The 16,900-nt window shown below is 40.7% G+C and overlaps 1 protein-coding gene across 2 annotated transcripts in view; it reads left to right on the forward strand.

Moving 5' to 3' along the window:
• GTF3C1 (general transcription factor IIIC subunit 1) overlaps positions 1 to 16,900 on the forward strand; it is a 307,903-nt gene that overhangs the window by 91,481 nt on the left and 199,522 nt on the right. For both annotated transcript variants that reach the window (XM_040356997.1, XM_040356999.1), the window contains 6 exons: positions 4,405 to 4,508; positions 4,615 to 4,793; positions 7,830 to 8,141; positions 9,658 to 9,803; positions 12,265 to 12,362; positions 12,535 to 12,631. In XM_040356997.1, the coding sequence (XP_040212931.1) occupies positions 4,405 to 4,508; positions 4,615 to 4,793; positions 7,830 to 8,141; positions 9,658 to 9,803; positions 12,265 to 12,362; positions 12,535 to 12,631 (936 nt within the window). The remainder of the gene's footprint in view (positions 1 to 4,404; positions 4,509 to 4,614; positions 4,794 to 7,829; positions 8,142 to 9,657; positions 9,804 to 12,264; positions 12,363 to 12,534; positions 12,632 to 16,900) is intronic.

Here is a 16,900-nt window from a genome sequence, read left to right on the forward strand (position 1 = left end):
GTTTACTTGTTGCAATGTTTTGTTTTATGACTGTTATGATCTACAGTTGAATGTGAATGCAATAAGAAATTAAAATGTGTTTTTGTCTCTTCACTTTGTCTCTTTACGACTGGAGCAAATGTTTTATTGTAATCTTCACCAAATTTCTGATGTCCTCACCCATGGCAACTAGTCTGGCTTTGTATTTGTGGAGATTCCCGTCTGCGTCTGACTTTATTTTAAAAGTCCACTTCCTATAGTTTTGTGGTTGGGAGGGAGTATCCCAGGTTTTATTTTCTTAAAGGGACTTTAATTCTTCTTCTGCCTTTCTCCATTTATTAGCTTCACGTTTTGGCATGGTTTTCTATGTCTTCCCAGGATGTTGGTTCAAGTACGCTGTGTGTTTTGACAGTGTATGACAGCTTGTGGGGTGGTATCCCCTTTGAAGTCCGAGTGGATCTTCTGACTTCAGGCAGTTCAGCAGGATCTGGTGGGGGAACTTGATTTAAACAATTATGAGTTTCAGCTCTTGTTCTAACCCCTGCAAATGTTGGCTTTGGTTGACTTTTTTTCTTCTGGTTTTCTTGGCATATTCACTTCACAGCTTTCAGGGATCCGTGTTTCTGGTGAAATCAAAATAAACACTATGGCTTATTGTCACTTTGTCAGTCCGGGTGTAGGATTCTGTAAACCTTAGTTTGCTCGCTGTAGCCTACTAGAATGCCCTCTTTGGCTCTGTTCTCCAGCTTGGATTGCTTTTCAATTGGAATGTAGGCATTTGCTTTACATCCAAACACTCTGATGTGCCCTATGCTAGGCTTGATCCATGTCACATTTTGAATGGAGTACTTTTAATGGCATTTGAGGGTAGTTTGTTCTGTAGGTAGGTTGTAGTCATGACTGCCTCTCCCCAGTACTTGTGAGGTAGGTTGGCATCTGACAACATGCATCTGGCTATTTCTATAAGAGTTATTTTTTATTCCTTGTCTCAAGAGATGAGGCCACTTGTTTGCTTATGTATTCTCTCTCCCCCATTGTTGTGCGTATTATTCCTGGTTTCCATTGGAATTTGTTGCTAGTCATGGCAACAAACTCTTGAAGTTTCATCAGATAAGTAGTTGTGTACCAGGAATGATCATCAATAAAAGTCAGAGATCGGTTCCCGCCTAACATGGGAGTTTTCATTGGACTGCATACATCACTGTGTATGAGTTGCAGTGGGGGGGGGGGGGGGTAGTTTTTCTTTGAGATGCTTGTGGAAGGGGAGCCCATGTGGCTTTTGTTTCAATACAGCACTTGCACTTTGTCTTCATGAGCACTTTGCACAGCGCTATTGTCAAATCTTCTGATAAGCCAATCTTTATAATGTCTAGTATAGCTTCTGGACTTCTGTGCCCTAGCCATCTGCCATAAGTGAATACATTTGCTGTGTAGGTCATTAGAGACTATATTGGCATGCTGGTTTGTGGTGATGAGCCTGTATAGTTTACCTTTTGCGAGGAATAGCTTATTATTGTGAATTGTGCATTCATCACCCTGAAACTTAACTGTGAGACGGTTGTTTGCAAGAGTTTTCACTGATAGAAGGCTGCCTTCTAGTTCTGGAACATACAGCACTTTCTTTACACGGATGCTGTGATGACCTCCTTTTGGTCTAATGCAGTTCAGATAGCCCTTGCCTTTACCTTCAGAGGTGATGCTTTTTCTGTTTACAGTGGAAAAGACAGTATTCCTAGCAATCAATATTCCTATCAATCAATGTTTGTGAAGAAAGTCTCATCGCTAGTCATGTGGCTTGTCGCACCTGAGTCTATGCACCAGCCGCATGGCTTGCCACTCTTGTCACTTTAAAAGTACCACTCCATAATGTGTTTGCAGTTTACATTGTGGCTGCTTTGACTCTTTTGTGGATAGGTCTAGCTTTCGGTGTTCGGCTTTCCAGATAGGCTTTTACAGCGAAAATAGGTGCTGCCTTTTTTTGCTGTGCTTTTGTGCCTTTGTATATCTTAAGAACTCTGTCATCATGGTGCGTTTTTTCTTTCCTTCTGTCATATTCATCGATTAATTTTTCTTTGACATATGCTAGCATCAGTTTGTGCTCCGGTTTGGTTTCTAAAGCGTTAATGAGAGCAGTATAGGTCTCTGAAAGGCTGCAGAGAAGCATGGCAACAATATGGTTATATTATAATGTCCTCTCTATGACACATAGCTGCTCTATGATCTCTAGCATAGCATTCATGTGGTCTTGTTTTGGTCTCATCTTGTACAACTTTCTTTGCAAAAACAGTTTAGACTTTAACGCTCATGCAGCTTTTGTAATGTAGTCCACATACCTTTTGGCTGTTTTCTCTGATCTTATGTGGATAAGCTGGTCATCTTCCACTAGCAAGCCAATGATCACTTTTGCTTGTCTATCCTTCCTATCCCATTTCTCCATTTCTCGATGGGTTTGTCTGTATTCAGCACTTGCCACAAGTCATCCATGCTAAAATACATTTCCAGTTTTAAACTTCCATATCTTGTAATTGCCATTGTTTAGCTTTGCTATTGCAAACTTCACATCTGAAACGCTTGCCATCTTTCAGTAGCTTGCATACAGTACTCGCCGATTCACTGTAGAATTCCTTCCAGTGCCTGGATTCCTTCTGGGTGCGCTGGGGTATCCTCTCCAGTGCCTGGGTCCCATATCCTATTGTGCAGAATATTGATATAAGCGCTTTGGAAGCTTCTTGTATACAGCAGAACACCTTTACTTTCATGGAGGATATATTTATGATGGCTTCACATCATGTAGACAGAAAACAGAAAGTAGGAAAATCAGAACATATAACACAATAAGGATGGTACTTCCTCTGAATACCTTACGATAGAATATATTATAACACTGCAGTGCCACCTGCTGGATAGAAAGGTATAATGTGTGTGTGCGTGTGTGTAATATATATATATATATATATATATATATATATATATATATATATATATATATATATATATATATATATATATATATATATATATATATATATATATATATATATATTAAATAAAAATATTTTTTATATATATTAGATATATTAGTAAGGGGGTTAGCTCGGCTGCGGGTGTGTGTGTGTGTGTGTGACCCCCTGGATGGGTTCACCACACAAAATCAGGCACAGCAGACAGCGTTGTAGGTGAAAAAACAAAGGTGCGGTTTATTTATACTATATACAGTAAAAAATATAACGGCAAAACAAAAAAAACATGAAAATAAATCCTGGTCAGCTTGACCGCTTATTACACACTTAGATTCCCTATCTACCAACTAGGTGCAGCCCCAGCCTCTATCTCCCTATTTTAGAAGTTTGCCACACAGGCTTTGTCTCACCGCACAGGATAGATAACACACTCCCCAGTCTATACACACACACACACACACACACAGAACTGGTTCCAGGTTGGAGCACCTCCCTTGGCATGCTGGGATTTTTTTGTAGAGGTCTAAATGAGCCCACTTACTTCAGCTGGGCTCATTAACTCTTCCCCTGCAGAACTCCCAGCACTTCCCTCTAGTGGTATAAATCTGCACTGTGTGTGTGTTTTTTTTTTTTTTTCACATTATAAAGCAACTTTACATAGTTATATTTAGGGCTGCAACTAACGATTATTTTCATAATCGATTAGTTGGCCGATTATTGTTTCAATTAATCGGATAATGGCCTTGACAAATTTTTTTTTTTTTCGGCCAATTTGTTGTTGGGCAGATTACAAAACACAAATTGCTACAAAAACACATTGCATGCTTTTCTGCAGCTTCTCCATTGAAGTATATTGAACCAAAAAAAAATAGCACCGTTTTGCGTTAAAAACTCATTGCCCTTTCCAAATACGCTGCAGCTGAAAAAAAATCATGGATATGAACGTGTCCCAAAGGAAAACATGTAAATGAACTGTAGTGTGTTTCTGCAAAAAGCACCAAAAAACAGAGGCGTGAACCCGGGCCTGAGATGTTTAGTAACATAATGGGGATTAAAAAAACAAAAATAGGTACAAAAAGAGCAAATAATCGCTACTGTAAGGGGTTCATTTTTTTTACTGTGGGACAGTGAAAGTAATATTTACAGTAGCGATTTGCTTTTTTGTACTATAAAGGGCTAATTTTAGTTTTTTTAACCCCATTATGTTACTGGCCGAATAATCGATTATGAAATTAATTGATTACAATTTTCATAATCGATTAGTTGTTTCGGCCCTAGTTACATTACGTGCTGTTGTTCTTCCAACAACCCCCAGTGGTTCGCAGGGGGCAGTGTGAACCGATGTCGATTCAGAAACTCGCACTGGATTTTCAGTTTCCCATATGCACCAGTGTAAACTGAAACTTTATTTGCTTTCTGAATAGGATCAATTTCTAGTATGTTTATCTCTTATTACTTTTAACAGGTGGAATTTGTGGTTCATCCATCAATTAATCCAAATGATCCTTTAGTTAAAAGCACTATTGAACAAATTCGCTTTCGTATGTCCAATTCTACTTCAGGGAACCGGTACGTAACAACATTGTAAAGCACACACGCCTGCACCTGAAAACAGTCGTAATTAAATTATACCTCATTCCAATTATTTTGTTTTTTTGTCTTTTATTGCTCTCAGAACACGCTTGCCTCAAAGCTCATCAGCTCTTGGTAAGACTGAGCCTGATGAACAACACAAAGAAATTAAAGGAGAAAAACACAAGAACTCTCTCTTTCTGGGAGATAGTTCTGAAGATGTGCCTGAAGGCAAAGATTCAATGTATGTGACACAGTTAAAGAATTATCATCCAGTTATAGGTATGTACAAAGATTTCCATCATTTATTAGCGATGATTCTTTTGTAGGTTATTGTAAGGTTCTGAATAAAATGATTTCTTAATTTGTTTAGGTTTGTGCCAATTTGGTTAAGTCTTATACTACCAGGTAATTTATATTTTAGAGAGTTTGTATCTCCCTATCCCATTCTTTTTGCAATACAGCTGTGCAATACACCTTTACAAAAAAGTATTTGGGAGCTTAAAGTGTAACTTGACTCACCTTGGCTCCAGCAAAGTGATGTCCTGGGGCACCCCGCCAGCCCCCGATATCTTTGATCCTCCAGCTTCCAGGTATCGAGCACCAACTATTTTCATTGGGTGGGCTGATACGATGTAATTTCTGCAAACGTGTGGGAGTTCAGTCAGCTTCAGCATTATCAAATCTCTGCGGTAAGCTGCGCGTAGGATCATGTCAAGAAAATGGAAGACATTTTAGCTTATCAAAGCTGAACAATATTAAGAAAATAAAAACAAGGTCCTTTGAACATGGCAACGGCAGCAGTCTTTAGTTCTGGAACTGCCGCCTGACCACAGTTTTTTTTTTTCCAAAGTTTATTTAAACTTTTTACAGATGATTCCCATTAACATGGCATTTCTTAAATCAATATTAATGCTTGCCTTTTTAAATGCATTTTACTTGCATAGAATCCTACTAAGCTCTCCCCTGCAATTGTTATGTTAAGGAGCGGGTTGTGGAGTTTAACACAATTAACTCTGTAATTTGCTGGCAGATCTCGTCATTGATGGGTTGTAAACTAGATTTGAACATTGTCCTAACAAAGGGTTAAAACTCTTAGGGCTTTACTTCTGCATTGTATGTGAATACACTTAAACAAAATTGTCCCTACTTCTGTCCCTTACCTTTACCTTCCATTTTTTCAAGGCAATAGTAGAAATCTGCTAAAATCGGAAATGACTAGAAAGATGATATAAAAAAAAATGTATGCTGTTTGGATGGAAACACAAAAAAGTGGGGGTTTCTCAAAAGCAAAAATATTGAATGTTCTCCATGGCTTTTGATTTTGCTACAGAGCACTCCATAAAATATTTTCTATTTTTGTAAATCTCAAGTCAAATTTGTTGCCCTATGAAAAAATGAATGCACTAAATTAGTTTGTTGAGGTGTGGGGTGTGTGTTTCATGTCACACCTGACACATTGGGAAAAATAATAATGTTAGAAAATGATCATAAAATTATTTTTTTCTGTGATTTTTAAGGGATGTTTGTTGCTACTTTGCATGTCTTTATTCCATAATAGCCGAAGCATGTCCTCTTGTGTTTAGGTTTTGGCTCTGCAGTAATGACATAATTCTGGTTCTTCTAAGTTGATTTGGCTCTGGTAACATTCTGGCTATTCTAAAATGTGTCTGTCCTGTGTTTTCATTCACTGGCCTTAACATGATGGGTGTGACTTGCACACTGGAATTTGTATAAAGAGGTGGTGATTACAAAAATCAACCCTCTTTTTACCCCATAGATGCCTGGTGTTCAACCTGTGGCCCTTTAGCATGTTTTGTGTGGCCCTTGGAGTCCCTGCAAACACTAATCTGCTTTCCCTATTGCCCTGTTATAGCAGTGATTTCTAGCAGTCTCATGTAGAATGTCTTTAGTCAGTGGCTAACTCCAGTCTCCTATCAACTCATATAGCATGTCCATAGTCTCTGACCATCTCCTATGTCATGTCTGCAGTCTCTCATCTCCTGTAACTATGTCTGCAGTCTCTAGCCGTCTCTTGTATCCCGTCTGCAGTCTCTAACAGTGGAGTTCCACCAAAAAATGGAACTTCCTTATTTGGCACCTTTCAGGGCGAGGAGGGAGCAGATACCTGTGTAATACGGGTATTTAATAAACTTTTAATAAATGGACAATTAGCTGTCCAGGGTGCCCGTGATGTCTGCAGCTGATCAATCGCTCAGGTCTCGGCTGCCCCCGCCGCCATCCTCGGTGAGGGAATCAGGAAGTGAAGCCTTGCAGCTTACCTGTCCAGGTCGCCTGCGACGTCAGCGGCCCGAAGCCGAGCGGTAGCTCGACTTTTGGCTTCCCCTGCAGCCATCCTCGGTGAGGGAATCGGGAAGTGAAGCGCTGCAGCTTCACTGCCCGGTTCCCTAATGCGCATGTGCAAGTCGCGCTGCGCTGTTCCCACCGGTCCCTGTTGTGTTCTGGGAGCCAAGTGTTTCCCCAGAACACAACGGGGGGGGGTGACGCGGAGGGGCCGGACTCCCGCGGGAGTCTATACCAGGAAGTGGTGCAAATACCTGTATTATACAGGTATCTGCACCCCCTCCCCCCTGAAAGGTGTCAAATGTGACACCGGAGGGTTCACTGCCTTTTTTTTTTTTTTTTTTTTTTTCTGCCACTAAATAGCTTGGCTCTGTTAGGCTAGGTTGACACTTATGCAGTTCCCTACGGCTGCATTTAAGTGGACACAGCAGCCTATTCAATTGCGTGGGAAAATCCCATTCACATGGTACTTTGGCACCTTGTGTTTCTGTGAACAGGAAGATATGACACGTTTTCCAATGCATTTTCACACATCTGCTAAAAAAACTTAGTTTTTTTTTGTTGTGGTTGCCTGCGGATGTTGGAACACTTGCGATTTACACACAATGTGTCAATCTAGCATTCAAGAGAATTTCCCTTGCTTTTAACAGGGGCACAGCACTAAAACGATTGCAGGGATTCTAACCTTTCCTTTCTCCACAAAAATAAACAGTGACAATGGTTTTGCCGGGTTCACACTATTTTGAATTGGATGCAATAGCAGGAGAATGTGAACGGTCCAAATTTTGCACAGTAGCCATGTGCGTCTTTTGGTCAGTTTTTTAGGTCCGAGTTCAGCCCAAAATTTGGGCTGAAATCGGGCCTGAAACGGTAAACCAGGACGCACTGGACCCCTGCTGGGAGCCGCATTTGGGTATAAACGAAGCCTTAAAGGATTGCATTCATAGTTGAACATGCATTTTAGGCTAACATTAAATGTATAATATACTGGAATTTTTTTTTTTTCCCCCACAGTTCCCGGACTTGGCCGCACTCTTGGCTATCTTCCAAAAATGCCACGCTTGAAAGTAACTCACATCTATCTCTGGTATATTGTCTATGGTCACCCCTTGCTTAACTTGCAACAGCAGAAAACACCAGACTGCAAGCCATCTAATAACATGCAAGATAAAAAGTCTGAGAATGTAATGCCGCCACTTTGCCACCTTACAGACGGCTGTGCTGATGCAGACAATGCTCCAGACCCTGGTGTTGAAATCTGTAGTACAGCTGCTAATATAGAAGAATGTACATCAAACACTGGAAAAGAGGAAAAAGCACATCCTGGTACTTTATTTAACTTTTTTTTTGTATGGTAAATCATTAGCGGGTTTATCTTTTTTTTAAAGTGGATTTTTCATAGTTTATGGTATTCTTCATACCAACTGTAGTAGGGAATCCTAGTTTCTTAGGTGATGCATCCACATGATATACATATACCCATAAGGTAGAGCTGCACGATTTATCGTTAAGAATTGAACAATTTGTTTTCCCGTCCCGATCTTCACAAAGCATTTTTCTGGTTCTATGCAGAGTTCTCTGCTCAAGCCGATGGCTGTCAACCCCCCCCCCCCCCCCCAATAAAAACAGGCACTCTGCCCAGTTCCACAACATTCCTCAGCTTCTGAGCCAACTATAAACATTGTAACGTTTTGTTCTTTAGATTAAAGGAATGAACTCCAGTCTGTAAATGAGGTCAGTTTAACCACTTAGACTAAACCTTTTTCTGACACTTGTTGGTTTCAAGTTAAAATTGTGGTTGTTGCAATATTTTATGTCGCACAGTATTTGCGCAGCGGTTTTTCAAATGTAATTTTTGGGGGGGGGGGGGGAATACTTCAATGAATAATAATAATAATAAAAAATAAAAAAGTTATCCCAATTGTTTTGTATAATATGAAAGATATTACACTGTGAGAATCTTGAGAGAATCGTGATCTTTATTCTAACCCAAAAAAATCTTGATTCTCATTTTGGCCAGAATCATGCAGCTCTACCATAAGGCATGTGAAAGTGGCTGCTAATGGATGTCATATTTTAACTTTTCTGCCTTTAAGTTTGGTTTTACGTGGCCTAACAAGGCTGGTATAATTAATCAAGAGAAACTTTACTGTAAGTGTGGCTAGAAATTCAAAGGCCATCACTGCTAAATTTAGGGCTATGTAAACCCTTAAAATGAACTTATATTTGCTACCTTGATCCCTTAAATATACAATTGAGATCTTTTTGTTTGTCAGTTAAGTGCAAAAATATACCAGCTGATTATGTTAAGAAATTCAAAGCTGTCCTCTGCACACTTCCAAAACACCAACAGGCATTTTTCTGTACTTACAGGATCTTTAAAGTGTCACTAAATTATATATTTATTTTCCAAACATGATCCCAACACATTCACTACTTCCTGGCCTTGTAATCTATCTTTCATCACATTGTTTCTTGCATTTTTATGCCTCCTTGTAATGTTCCCCTCCTCACTTCCTTTTGTTTGAAATGAGCAATGTATGTTAGTTATGGTCGTGTGTACTGCTCTATGCACACATAGTCCCAAGTCAAATCACAGCAGAAAAAGAAAAGGAATTTGAAGATCTGGAATAGGTACTCTTCAGAGGTAAGAAGGCATACTTGATTTCTGTGCCACCTTAAAGGGATAAAACAAGGGGAAATGTATGTGCATATACATATTGCAGTGAATTACTGCATGATTTTATTGGTTTGGAATACAATGCTTTGTACATACGCCTGTTTGGATTTTGATTGTTAGTAATTACTAAACTTCTCTTGAAAATACTTGCTTTTCTTTTAGTATATGTTGATGAAGAGTCTTGGAAAAGGTGCGTGCCTCCTGCTTCTCTTCATTCTGATTTTGGACCTGGTTGGGTGGTGGTTAGTGACATCCTGCTCTGTTTGCCCCTTTCAGTCTTCATCCAAATAGTTCAAGTCAGCTACAAGGTAATATATATATATATATATATATTGAATATATTACAATTACATTTTTAGCATAATACACGGACCAAATAGCAGTTACTGGAAATAATATATCTTCAGGTTAAAACCAAAATATAAATACAACATTCCTGCAAATCCTTTACTACAATCCAATAAAAAATAACACATTTTATAATGATGAAATTACTGAAACCTTTTTAGCTTGGGTCCTTCAATAACTGGGTCTAAGTTCTGTTAATCGATTAAAGATGAGCTTCACCTACGCCAATAATTGGCTGACGTTACAGAAGGAAAAGGCATCAGTTGTGGTGAAAGCTGTGGTTCTGGGCTCATATGAAGCATTGCAATCCCTCTTATTATCAAGGCAGCAATGTCCCATATCATCTCACTTGTACCATGAAGGAAATCATTAAGGCATGGCATAAAACCAAAGTGCTCCCTTTGGCCTCTATGAACCACTGATCCCCTTACCACCCCATTATGGAATAACCCGAATCTCCATCATCTCCAGTACCTCCAGCTCCAGCGTGCTTGCCTTTCCCAGTTTAATTTACCCTCTTTTAATTTAGTATCCACTGGTCTAGAGGCCATGTTACGAGAGGAAGAATTGCCAAGGCTCACTCAATGCTAATAACTTACTCCTGCTAGGCTTGATAAATACTCTGCTGACCAAAATAGTATGTGTTGGAGATGCTCTTGCCTGAATGCAGGTTTTCTTCACTTTTTTTTGCACGTGCCCTGAGATAGGCATTTCTTTTCCCTAGTCTTTCAATTTATCTTTAATGTGACCACTTTTTGAGTGCCCCAAGACATGTTGTACTGCCTCTTGGGACTTGTTTAACCCTGAGAAGAATGTTGCTTGGAGTCTTTTTGTTCTGTGCTAGGAAAGCAATTGTCCAGAAATAGAAGTCTTCTGTGTTTCCAGCTTTAACTGCTTTGAAATATTTGGGGAATTTTGCTCTTCCGTTATATAGGGCCACCTACAACCAGAGGGGATGTCTAACCAAGTTTGATAAAGTCAGGTCCATGTGGCTGAAAAGCCCTGACACTGCAGCGTGATTTATTGTACGTTCCTAGCAATGTTTTTTCTGGCATTTTGAATCTTCTGCTTCGATTTTCTTTCTGATTTGTGGGATACCATCTGCCGTTGTGGGACTTCTGATATTTACGGTTTTCTTTATATTGCCTGAATTTATAGACTTGGGCTCACACATACATATGGGTAAATATACTGCTGGAATGGATAGCTCTCGTTTTCCATTTGCTTCTATATGTAATAATGATCAATGCGTTTGGTTTACTGAAGCACACCAGTTCTTTAACTTTTTTTGTTTTTATTGTTTCTTGAGTACTGAACTACTGTATTATTTTATAAAATTCAATAAAATATAACTTGTGAAAAAGATGAGCTTCACCTAATGTCTCTGCTCCTACCACTTTCCCTCCTGGACCACCTACCACTATCACCAAGTTGTATTTTTATTAATCTTTATACTTTTATTCCAACAGTCCTCTGGTTATTCAAAAAATGTCACAGGCCCTGCCTCTTCTTTGGTGTCAGTGGGTGGTCTTTCCTCTTGTACTAAACCTGGCCATACAGTAATAGATTTTTTTTTCATTCAGCCACACTAACAGATCGAAAAGGCTCCTGTTGTGCACTGCCGAGCAATGACTGTGGCTGATTGGTTGCAATCACTGTTCGCCTGTTAAATATCAAGGTGGCGCCTGCAGTTTTTTGATCAGCGGGTGTCTAGCTGTAGGCTGCCAAAAGGTCACTCACTGGTAGAATTTCTGCTGGTTCATCGATCAGTGTATGGCCAACTAAAGTAGTTGGGTTATAATGCGTGAGCACCATTCAGTCTAGCAGTAGTCTGAATTCAGGCCAGTGTGATGACATGGCAGCTTGGCTTAGACTAAGTCGGTGAAACTGGCCATCGTTGCCCTCTCTTTGACTCTGGTACTTGTAGAGAACATGATAGGACTTCTGTGTACTTGTTTTTCCACATGAGCCTGGATAGCCAGTTAGTGATGACTAGTAAGTTTTAGTAACAGAGATAATTAGGCAGACCATGACAAAATCTTATGCCGGCTATAGATGGTTCGAATCTCGGCTAGTTCAGCAGGGACAGGCCAAGATTCGATCCATCCATGGATGCCCCCCCCCCCCCCCCGATGGAAGAACACAATAGCTCAGTGGGAGGGAGCCATTGTTGATGGGGGAATCAAGTAATTTCCTTTCCTGCAACCCGTAGTTGTACGAAAGAAAATTGCATAATATATGGTCTGCTTGTCTATGTGGACTAAAGTCATAACAATTGTACTGCCTTAATAAGTGTGCTAGGCTCATTATAATATTGGTTGGTTGAAACAAAGGTGCAGTTGTCCCCTAACAGGTAATTTTGTAAAAATTATACATTTAATTGTTTTATCCTCTGTATTTTACTTGTTTATTGTTTTTTAGGTTGACAACCTTGAGGATTATTTAAATGATCCAATAAAAAAGCACACGTTGATCAGACACCTACCAAGACCAATGCGACAACAGCTGCTGTACAAAAGGTATATGATAATATTGGATTTTGCCTTTATTATTCAGCTGTTACTACCTGGCATGAAAAAAAAAGTGGGATGGGTGGACTAAATTTTGCACATACTGATCAAATGTCTGCCACAAACGGTAATAGTTTTAATAATTTGTTTCCGCATTAATCTTTACATATTTCCTCCATAGGCGATATGTCTTCTCAGTGTTTCAGGGGCTTCAGAAACTGAGTTGCATGGGTTTATTGCAGTTTGGTCCAACTGAAAAATTTCAAGAAAAAGATCAGGTATTGTATATTTCTCATGTCTCATATCAGGGCCACCCATATGTAGGCCAAAATGCATTGTGAACTGAAAATGTGTCTAATGATAATACAATATGTAGACTTTGCACCATACGTATATATGTTGTTGACAAATGTAATACCTCAAGATTAAAAGGCTTTATTATTAAGCAGAGCTTAGCAACCGAAAATGGCAATCCAAAATAGAGCTGTCAGCAATTCGGCTTTGGCAAAATACCTTTTCAGTTATGTTTGTATCTGTGGCGTGAAGTGGATGACCCAAGGCATTAATCAATGAATGGTCCTCCCTTTCTGGATAATTGGAAGTAATTTAGCTCTTGTAGAACTTCTTGAAGTACGAGGGCGTTCAAGTCAAACCGGGACTTTGAATTTTACAGGTATAAAAAGGATGCAAGCGTGGTGGTAAATGGCAACTGTATCCTATTACTGATGGATGATGCACATGTCTCGGGCCAGTCTAGAGACAGTTAATCAAGATGGTAGACAACCGTGTTCGTGCATGCATGGAACAGTGTGTGGTTATGAAGTTTCTGGTGAACACAGGCGTAAAACCTGTGGCTATCTACAGAAGACTTCAAGCACAGTACAGGGACGAGACACTCAGCCAAAGTAAGATGTTTGAATGGTATAAACTAGAGCTGCACGATTAGTCGTCAAGAATCGTTATCGCAATCTTTTTCCGTTGCGATTCTTGACACAGGGTTTCACAATCTTTGACATGAAAATAATTTTCTCTCTGCACTTTGGTATGCAAAGAATTTCCTCTCTGCTCTCAGCCAAAAGTCAAAGTCTGGGCAATCTGCCAAGTCTGGGCAGCCTGCCAAGTTTTGAAAACATTATTTATCAGTGGAAAGTTAAGTTTAAACATTGTATCACATAAACTTCTGTATGTAAATTAGGAACGTTTAACCACTTAAACACCAAACCTTTTTCTGACAGCTCTTTTCAAGTTAAAATCATTATTATTATTTTTTTTTGCTAGAAAATTACTTAGAACCCCCAAACATTATATAATTTTTTAGTAGAGACCCTAGAGAATAAAATGGCGGTTGTTGCAATATTTTATGTTGCACTGTATTTGCGCAGCAGTCCTTTTAAATGCAATTTTTTGGGAAAAAATTACATTGATGAATTAAAAAAAAAAAAATAGCCAGCAAAGTTAGCCCATTTTTTTTATTTTATAAATGTAAAAGATTTTATGCCGTGAGAATCGTGATCTTCATTCTAAGCAAAAAAAATCGTTATTCTCATTTTGGCCAGAATCGTGCAGCTCTAGTATAAACGTTTCAAAGATGGCTGTACATCCGTCAGTGATGAATCCCGGCTGTGGTGGTTCCCAGCCCACAGCACTCATTCCTGTGAACATTCAGCACGTGGACGCCTAATCCTGGATAATAAACAAATGACCTGTCCTCAAATTGCACAAGAGACAAATATTTATGTGGCGAAGTGAAGCAGGCTGTCCTAGGATGGTTCAGTCATACTGACAAATCTTTCTATGTCAAAGCTTTCTAGGCATTAAACGCTGGAATAAGTATATACAGTATCTCACATTTTTGTAAATATTTTATTATATCTTTTCATGTGACAACACTGAATAAATTACACTTTGCTGCAATGTAAAATAGTGAGTGTACAGCTTGTATAACAGTGTACATTTTCTGTCTCCTTCAAAGTAACTCAACACACACCATTAATGTCTAAATCGCTGGCAAAAAAAGTGAGTGTGCCCAATTTGGACATTTGACGCTCAGCATGTGCACTCAACTTCTTTGGTTGACCATGGCGAGGCCTGTTCTGAGTGGAACCAGTCCTGTTAAACCGCTGTATGGTCTTGGCCATTGTGCTGCAGCTCAGTTACAGGGTCTTGGCAATCTTCTTATAGCCTATGCCATTTTCCCTAGTCGTCTTCCAGGACAGCCCTTGAGAGATGGAGTCCCTCCCATCGACACAGGAAACACATTGCCAGCAGTTCAAAAGGCGGTCCCTCAGGTCCCTGGCCAGTCTTTGTGTTTCCTCCGTCGGAGGAACATGTTGCCAACGGAACATGCTGGACTTCATCTCTCAGGGGCTTCCTGCAGGGAAATGGTGGGCGCACAGGGTCTTTTCTGTTGCGCCCTGTGAAGTCTCACCTTTTTATGGTGTGGGCACGGGTACCGTCCGGCTTACAGGAGCAGGCCCGTTTCTTTCCCCTTCCCGGTGCCGACATAGGTCTGTGGCAGAATGGCGCGGTTCCCCCTGGGGCGGTGGATTCGAAATTTGCGCCGTTCAGCTGGGGGCCGGAGACGCCGTTGCGTCATTTCCGGCGGAATCGCGTCATAGCTGTGCGCCGAGACTTCCGGGTCTCCTGACGGCGCATGGGGGAGAAGGAAAGCCCAAGCTGGATCTGCATATCCCGGCCTGCCTCCAGCAATACCGGACGAGCGGCGGGATCGGAGGAAGGGGCGACCATGGAGGGGAATCCCCTGTTTACTCCGGAGGACGCAGGCACCAGCATTACCCAGGTAGGCTGCCGGGCATGTACTCAATGGGTTGTAAGGCTAACTGTGGTGGCTGGGTGTCGCTCCATGGGGGGTCACATCCCAGGGGGAAACTTGGTGATGGTAGCAGCACGGGTGTACCCTGAGTAAGGGGTAGGGGACTGAGTCCTTTTCCTTCTTGTTTTTCAGACTAAAATACCTCAAGGGAAGATAAGTCTAGCCGCAGGAAGTGTCCAAGTTGTGGTAGCAAGTTATCATCAACTTATGATAAAACTTTGTGTAAACAATGTATCACTAAATTGTTAAAATCTGAGGCAGACTCTCCCCTAGCAAAGTTTTTAGGGTCCTTTTTAAAGAGGAAATGTCTTCCACCTTTAAATCTCTTAGAGATTTAATTTCCAATGTTAACATGGCTGCTACCACTAGTAGTGCTACTACAGTTTCCCTTTCGCCAAGTCCCACAATGCCTAGTTCCGAGGAGCCCCGTAGAGAAAGGGAGCATAGCCCCGAGTTAGTTAGACCTAAATCCTCTGTTTCAGATTCAGATCAGGAGGAGAATCAGGTCGCAGCTAACAGAGTGTCTAAATACAAGTTATCTATCGAAGAAGTAGATGAATTGTTAGGTGCCATCTATGACACACTAGAGATTGAAGAAGAGGAATCTCAGTTATCTAGGCATGACACTATGTATGCTGCCCTGGGGAAGAAAGAAGCCAGAGTGTTTCCTATTCATGAGGTCCTCTCTGATCTGGTCCACAAAGAATGGGCGGAGCCAGATAAAAAGCCTTTTTTCCCGAATTCCCTCAAAAGAAGGTTTCCTTTTGACGAGAACCCAGAGGCAGTCTGGAACAAAGTTCCTAAGCTTGATGCCCCCCTGTATAAGGTATCGAAGGGATCTGGCCTTTGAGGACATGGGTCATTTGAAGGACCCAATGGATAGGAGGACTGACATCGTCCTAAAATAAGCTTGGGATGCTTCCATGGCAGGACTTAAACCTGCGTTGGCTGCTTCTTGTGTAGCCAGGAACCTGGAGTTCTGGCAATCCCAGTTGGAGGAACACCTCAAGGCAGGTACCCCTAGGGAAGACCTACTCAAGACTTTCCCTATGCTCTTTAAAGCAACTAGCTTTATTTCAGATGCAGCGACAGATGTGGTAAAATTTACAGCCAAATCTGCTGCGCTCTCTGTATCGGCTAGGAGATCTGTATGGTTGAATACCTGGGCTGGAGACACAGCATCCAAGACAAGGTTATGCAGTGTTCCATTCACTGGAGACCTCATTTTCGGGCCTGAATTGGACACCGCCTTGGAAAGGACGGCGGATAAAAATAAATATTTTCCTGCAAAAAAGAAAAATTTCTTTCAGAATTTTTTTTTTCCGTCCCCCCAAAGAATCTGAAAAAACGGGGAAAGAATTTAAGCCCAAAAAGCATTGGGCAGGCCAAAAAGGCAAAGGGAGAGGGGGCATACTTTTTAATCGCCATGATCCAGACCCCAAGCCACAGTGACGTCAGGGTTCCGGTGGGGGGAAGACTGAAGAACTTTCTTCCCCAGTGGGAAAGAACAACCTCAAACGAATTCGTTCTAAATATCATCGAGAGGTTATGCTCTAGAATTCCACAGCGAGCCACCATACAAGTTCCTTGTGACAAAGTTACCCAGTCACTCAGAGAAGGCCAAAGCCTTGCCCTTATTAATAGGAGACATGGTAGATCAAGAGGTATTGACACCAGTCCCTATTTTTTGTAGTCAAAAAACCCTCAGGGAAGT

The sequence above is a fragment of the Rana temporaria genome, chromosome 6 (assembly GCF_905171775.1).
Source record: "Rana temporaria chromosome 6, aRanTem1.1, whole genome shotgun sequence".
NCBI lineage: Eukaryota > Metazoa > Chordata > Amphibia > Anura > Ranidae > Rana > Rana temporaria.